The sequence below is a fragment of the Lipotes vexillifer genome, unplaced genomic scaffold (genome assembly GCF_000442215.2).
Source record: "Lipotes vexillifer unplaced genomic scaffold, Lipotes_vexillifer_v1.1 scaffold394, whole genome shotgun sequence".
In the NCBI taxonomy this organism is placed as follows: domain Eukaryota; kingdom Metazoa; phylum Chordata; class Mammalia; order Artiodactyla; family Lipotidae; genus Lipotes; species Lipotes vexillifer.
Window position 1 is genome coordinate 120,737 of NW_006791731.1, and position 6,541 is coordinate 127,277.

General features: G+C 50.4%; 1 protein-coding gene across 1 annotated transcript in view; it reads left to right on the plus strand.

Moving 5' to 3' along the window:
- ZNF16 (zinc finger protein 16) overlaps positions 1 to 3,514 on the plus strand; it is an 82,013-nt gene extending 78,499 nt beyond the window's left edge. Inside the window, exon 12 of the mRNA XM_007464598.1 lies at positions 2,569 to 3,514. Coding sequence (XP_007464660.1) covers positions 2,569 to 3,514 — 946 coding nt within the window. The remainder of the gene's footprint in view (positions 1 to 2,568) is intronic.
- Positions 3,515 to 6,541: the final 3,027 nt, after the last annotated feature.

The following is a 6,541-nucleotide window of genomic DNA, read 5'->3' on the forward strand; positions in this document are numbered from 1 at the left end:
TTCCCTAGATCGGCTCAGTTGGTTATTGTTGTGACGTTAGTTCTGTGATGGATTCAGAAAAGTTAAGATTTTGTAGCTTGTCTATAGCTTTTTCTTGCTGTCGGGGTGGAAGAGATGCTCTTTCCTGGTTTCTAGCCCCTGGGGGAAAGCCGTTAACAAAACGATATAATAATACGTCTTGTCTTAAGTAATATAATAACGACCTTAATGGTAGAATGACATGGGGATCACAGCTAGATTGGTCAGTGCAGTCACGAGACTCTGCCAGATTGAGGTTGTGTTCTTCTGAGGGTCCCGGGGAGGGGCCCCCGCTGCCTCTGATGAAGAGGCAGTGCTTGGAAGCAGAGAGCAGTGACTGTTTGGCAACAGGAACAAGGGCTTGGACACTGGGGTTGGAAGAGGAAGAGAAGAACAGAAGAGGGGCCTCCCTGGCGGTCCAGTGGTTAAGACTCTGCGCTTCCAATGCAGGGGGTGCAGGTTTGATCCCTGGCCAGGGAACTAAGATCCCACGTGGCACATGGTGCGGCCAAAAAAAAGGGAATCAGAAGAGAGCTGTGGGTCCCGAAGGCCCCCTGCTGCAGGGGGAGGAGCCAGGTTCCGTTCTGGACTTTGGACGTGGATGTGCTGGGGGCCCCTCCAGATGAAGCAGCCTGGCTTCAGGCAGACACCCACCTGAGCCCTGGAGAGCAGTGTGGGTGGGGAAGCCAGGATGTCCCCGTGTCGGGGGCAGCTGAAGCTCGGGGTGGGGCCCCAGCCTCTACACTACTGTGGGGGCCCCTCACCCTCAGTGTGACTTCTTTAAGGAGCCCTGGGTAAGTCTCCCTAGCCCTGGTCCTGCCTCTTCCAAAATGACCCTCTGAGGAGGGTTTGCTGCAGTCGGGCTGCCTCCATCCTTTTTTTTTTTTTTAATGTTTTTTGGGATTTTTTAAAATAAATTTATATTTTTGTTGTTTTTTTTGTGTGTGTGGTATGCAGGCCTCTCACTGTTGTGGCCTCTCCCGTTGCGGAGCACAGGCTCCAGACGCACAGGCTTAGCGGCCATGGCTCACAGGCCCAGCCACTCCGTGGCATGTGGGATCTTCCTGGACCGGGGCACGAACCCGTGTCCCCTGCATTGGCAGGCGGGCTCTCAACCACTGCGCCACCCAGGAAGCCCCTGCCTCCATCCTTTTGCAAGAAGTATTAGCATTTGATGTCTAAGTCCCTCCAAGGTAACCATTTCCTGGATGTCACAAGACATCACAGGTCAAATCAAGCACATGTTGACCCCGTTGGCACAAATCTCTTTGCAAACACTTCAGTCAAAGTCTATCTTAGAAGCTACCTTGCTTGGTGGAGGGACTGCTTGGGTTCCGAGCCCATTATTTTCCAAGGGTCCTGGTTGGGGTTTGAGGGAGCCCATTGCACAGCACCTGTCTTCTCAAACCAAGTTCTGAGTGAATTAAAAAGTAAAGCTTATATCTCAATAATGCTGTTACCACCAAAAAAGAAAGAAAAGAAAAGCTGATGGGACTTGAAAATATTCTTACTACAGAAAAAGCCGTTCGGTGACAACATGCCTGGTTGCCATTCAGTATGCTTCCTAATCAGAAACTCCAGAAAAACCTTTAACCCCCAGATTCAGGCAGGGAGGGGCTTCTGGGTCTTCTGTCCCCTGGTGACATCAGTTCAGCAGCTCTGTCTCCGAGATTTAAAAAAATGTCCTTGGCACCCCCTGCTCCGCCCACTCAGCCTACAGAGCCCCTGACCCGACTGTAGAAACATCCCCTGACGTTCTCTGCCACCCTCACTGACGCCTGAAAGCCCTGTCTTGTCCCCCAGGGAGCAGTCTGCCAGACACGCACGCAGTGCTCACGCATCTCCCTAGCAGTCCCCTTCCCACCCACCATGGTCCTAGGTGTGGTCCTGCCTCGATTCCACCTCCGATGGCCTCTGGACACTCCAGGGAGGGCGGGGCTGGGGTGGCAGTGGGCTCTGACCTCGTGTGCCCCTCACAGGGGCCCTCGGACAGGAGCCGGCCTTCTCTCCAGCCACACGGTCGGCCTGGGCACCTTTTGTGTCACCTGCTGGTGGCTTCTCAGCCACAGGCATTCAGGGGCCTCCCTGCTCCAGTGAAGCGCCTTCAGGGCGGCAATTGCTCTGCAGTTTCAAGTGCGTTTAACACACTCACTTGGGTTCTGTTGTTTCAGGATGTGAAAACACGGAGCGGGACCAGAGCAGAGCCTTGAGTCTGAGGCCGCTCACTTCACAGGAAGCACCGACAGCTCTGAGGAAAACGCCGGCCGAGTGGAGCGACCAGGGAAGCTGCGAGCCCGAGGAGAGCTTCTGTCTGAGTCCCAGCCACGCCGGCCCCGCTGAAGGCCGGGCCTTGAGTCAGGGCATGCCTGTCGCTCAGCGACCAGCTGTTCCTGGCGGGGAGAGACCCTACCGGTGCGTGGAGTGCGGGAAGTGCTTTGGGCGGAGCTCCCACCTCCTCCAGCATCAGAGGACCCACACTGGGGAGAGGCCCTACGTGTGCAGCGTGTGCGGCAAGGCCTTCAGCCAGAGCTCGGTCCTCAGCAAGCACAGGAGGATCCACACGGGCGAGAAGCCCTACGCCTGTCACGAGTGTGGAAAGGCCTTTCGAGTGAGCTCAGATCTTGCTCAGCATCACAAGATCCACACAGGGGAGAAGCCACACGAGTGTCTCGAGTGTCGCAAGGCCTTCACACAGCTCTCCCACCTGCTCCAGCACCAGCGCATCCACACCGGGGAGAGGCCCTACGTGTGCGGCGTGTGCGGGAAGGCCTTCAACCACAGCACTGTGCTGCGCAGCCACCGGCGGGTGCACACCGGGGAGAAGCCGCACGCGTGCGCAGAGTGTGGCCGCGCCTTCAGCGTGAAGAGGACGCTGCTCCAACACCAGCGGGTCCACACCGGGGAGAAGCCCTACGCCTGCGGTGAGTGTGGCCGCGCCTTCAGCGACCGCTCCGTCCTCATCCAGCACCACAGCGTGCACACGGGTGAGAAACCCTATGAGTGCAGCGAGTGTGGCAAGGCCTTCCGGCACCGCTCCACCCTCCTGAACCACGAACGCATCCACACCGAGGAGAAGCCCTATGGCTGCTACGCATGCGGCAAGGCCTTCGTGCAGCACTCCCACCTGACCCAGCACCAGCGGGTCCACACCGGCGAAAAGCCCTACGTGTGCGGCGAGTGTGGCCACGCCTTCAGTGCCCGCAGGTCCCTGGTCCAGCACCAGCGGGTCCACACGGGTGAGAGGCCATTCCGCTGTGCACAGTGCGACAAGGCCTTCAGCCTGAAGGCCACGCTGATCGTGCACCTGAGGACCCACACAGGCGAGAGGCCCTACGAGTGTAGCCGCTGTGGCAAGGCCTTCAGCCAGTACTCGGTGCTCGTGCAGCACCAACGCATCCATACAGGCGAGAGGCCCTATGAATGTGGGGAGTGCGGCCGCGCCTTTAACCAGCACGGCCACCTGATCCAGCACCAGAAGGTACACAGGAAGCTGTGACCTTGGCTGCACGCGAACCTGCACTCGGGAACTTGGGCACCCGGCCCCAGGAAGCCTCCAGTCCAAGGGAGGTGCCCATCAGCATCACCAAGTATCACTGAGAAGGGAAGCACTGGCATGTCTCTGGAAGAACTTCAGACGATGCCTCATTTTTTTCTCTCAACTTCTTGAGGTTACACTGCAGAGTAATTACACAATTGTAGAGAATTTTGGTGAAGACAGTTACCATTCATTATTTAACATTAGTTTATCGGAAGTGAGGAAGTAAAGGAAGTTATAGCGTAAGGGTTACTGTCACAGTAAAAGTTCCTCACACTCCAAATAGAGGGTTTTTTCTTAGAACATTATATGCCTTTCCTAAATTCAACGACTGCTCTGATTATTGCACTTAAAATTAGAATGTTGGACTATATTTTCAGTATTCTGTTAAGCACTACAATGCTGTGTGGATAAAATGATATAAAAAAGATTGTCACTAAGTGTTGTAATGTATTATGGCTGAAAATCCTGTGTGTGTGGAACCACTTGTTTTGTATGAAAACCGGGTGGCAGGGGGGTGGGGGGGTGGAACTCTAAAGATTAATTAGTGAGAAATGATGTAAATTTAGAAAACCCTTTATCTATTCCTTTAACTTTTCAAGATCAGAAGGGATGTCCTAACTTATTAGTGAAGATTCAACTCAAAAATGGATCTTTTCCTCAAATCTTGTGCACAGAAATCATGGGAAGTCTTGGGCTTCTGGGCCCATGTAGGCTTAGGAGGCCTCTTCGCACTCAGAGCCCAGACCTCCCAGCTGCTACACCACGTGGATGCCTCTTTATACACTATGGTGTCTCCCAAAAATAGTGTTACTAAAAGATAGCTCTTTGACACATACTTTTAAAACAAAATTCTCAAGTAGCTTTTTGTTTAACCTTTCTGATATTTCTATTGCTATGACTGAGGGTTTTCTTTCATTTTTTACTCCTGGTTCCAAGAGAGTCTAGTATTCATTGTCGTATACTGTAATCTAGTTTATTCATAATTTTTAAAAGTTTTTTTCTCTCTATTGAGAACATATCAGCTTCTCAGGAAAACTCAAGGACCAGAGTGTTGATCCCTTTTTTTTTTTTTTTTTTTGGCTGTGTTGGGTCTTCGTTGCTGCACGTGTGCTTTTCTCTAGTTCTGGTGCATGGGCTTCTCATTGCAGAGCACAGGCACCAGGCGCACGGCCTTCAGTAGTTGTGGCCCACGGGCTCAGTAGCTGTAGCTCTTGGGCTCTATAGCACAGGTTCAGTAGTTGTGGCGCACGGGCTTCATTGCTCCACAGCATGTGGGATCTTCTCGGAGCAGGGCTCAAACCCTTGTCCCCTGCATTGGCAGGTGGATTCTTAACCACTGTGCCACCAGGGAAGTCCTAGAGTGTTGATCCTTAGGTCCATAGCAATCACTGATGCAGGTGAAAGCTTGTTTTCCCCTCTGCAGACACTGCTGAGAGGAGCTTACATCATTCAGGTGTTAACATGAGAGAGGAACTGAGATCACAGGGAAGCTACCAAACTTTTTGACTCAGTCCATGACTGGCATCTGACTCCCAGTGCTACTCAGAGCTGAGCCCACCACTACTCAGGACACAATTCCTAATCGTGTGGAAGTCAGAGTAAGGAACAGTCATGTTCCAAGACAAGGCTGTCCACTCTCACCACCTCTATTCAACATAGTACTGGAAGTCCTTGCCACAGCAATCGGACAAGAAAAAGAAATAAAAGGCATCCAAATTGGAAGGGAAGAGGTAAAGTTGCCATCATTTGCAGATGATGTGAATACTACTGGGTGGGCCAAAATGTTCATTCGGCTCTTTCTTCAAGATGGCTCAGTAGCACTTAATTGTTTTTAACTTCATTAAAAACAATTTTGTTAGCCTGTATGTGACAGCTGTCATATCAGCGTGCATTTAAAAAAAGACTTGGATCAAAAGTTGAATTTCTGTGTAGCCATTTTAATATTGAAGATGGAAGAAAAAGAGCAACATTTTCAGCATATTATGCTTTATTATTTCAAAAAAGGTTAAAACGCAACCTAAATGCAAAAAAAGGTTTGTGCAGTGTATGGAGAAGGTGCTGTGACGGACTGAACGTGTCAAAAGTGGTTTGCGAAGCCTTGTACTGGAGATTTCTCACTGGACAATGCTCCATGGTCGGGTGGACCAGTTGAAGTTGATAGTGATCAAACAGAGAACATTAATTGAGAACAATCAATGTTACACCACACAGGAGATAGCCAACATACTCAAAATATCCAGATCAAGCGCTGAAAATCACTTGCACCAGCTTGGTTATGTTCATCACTTTGATGTTTGCGTTCCACATAAGTTAAGCGGAGAAAACCTTCTTGACCATATTTCCCATGCCATTCTCTACTTAAACATAATGAAAATGTTCCATTTTTAAAACAAATTATGATGGGTGATTGAAAAGTGGATACTGTACAATAATGTGAAATGGAAGAGATCGTGGGGCAAGAGAAATGAACCATTACCAGCCACACCAAAGGCCAGTCTTCATCCAAAGAAGGTGATGTTGTGTATATGGATTGGAAGGGAGTCCTCTATTATGAGCTCCTTCCGGAAAATCAAACGATTAATTCCAACAAGTACTGATCCCAATTAGACCAAATGAAAGCAGCACTCATTGAAAAGCATCTGGAATTAGTGAACAGAAAACGCATAATCTTCCATCAGGATAACGCAAGACCACTAGTTTCTTTGATGACCAGGCAAAAACTATTACAACTTGGCTGGGAAGTTCTGATTCATCCGCCATATTCACCAGACATTGCACCTTTGGATTTCCATTTATTTAGGTCTTTACAAAATTCTCTTAATGGAAAAAATTTCAACTCCCTGGAAGACTGTAAAAGGCACCCAGAACAGTTCTTTGCTCAAGAAGTTTTGGGGGAGCTTCCCTGGTGGCGCAGTGGTTAAGAATCCACCTGCCAATGCAGGGTACACGGTTCAAGCCCTGGTCTGGGAAGATCCTGCATGCCGT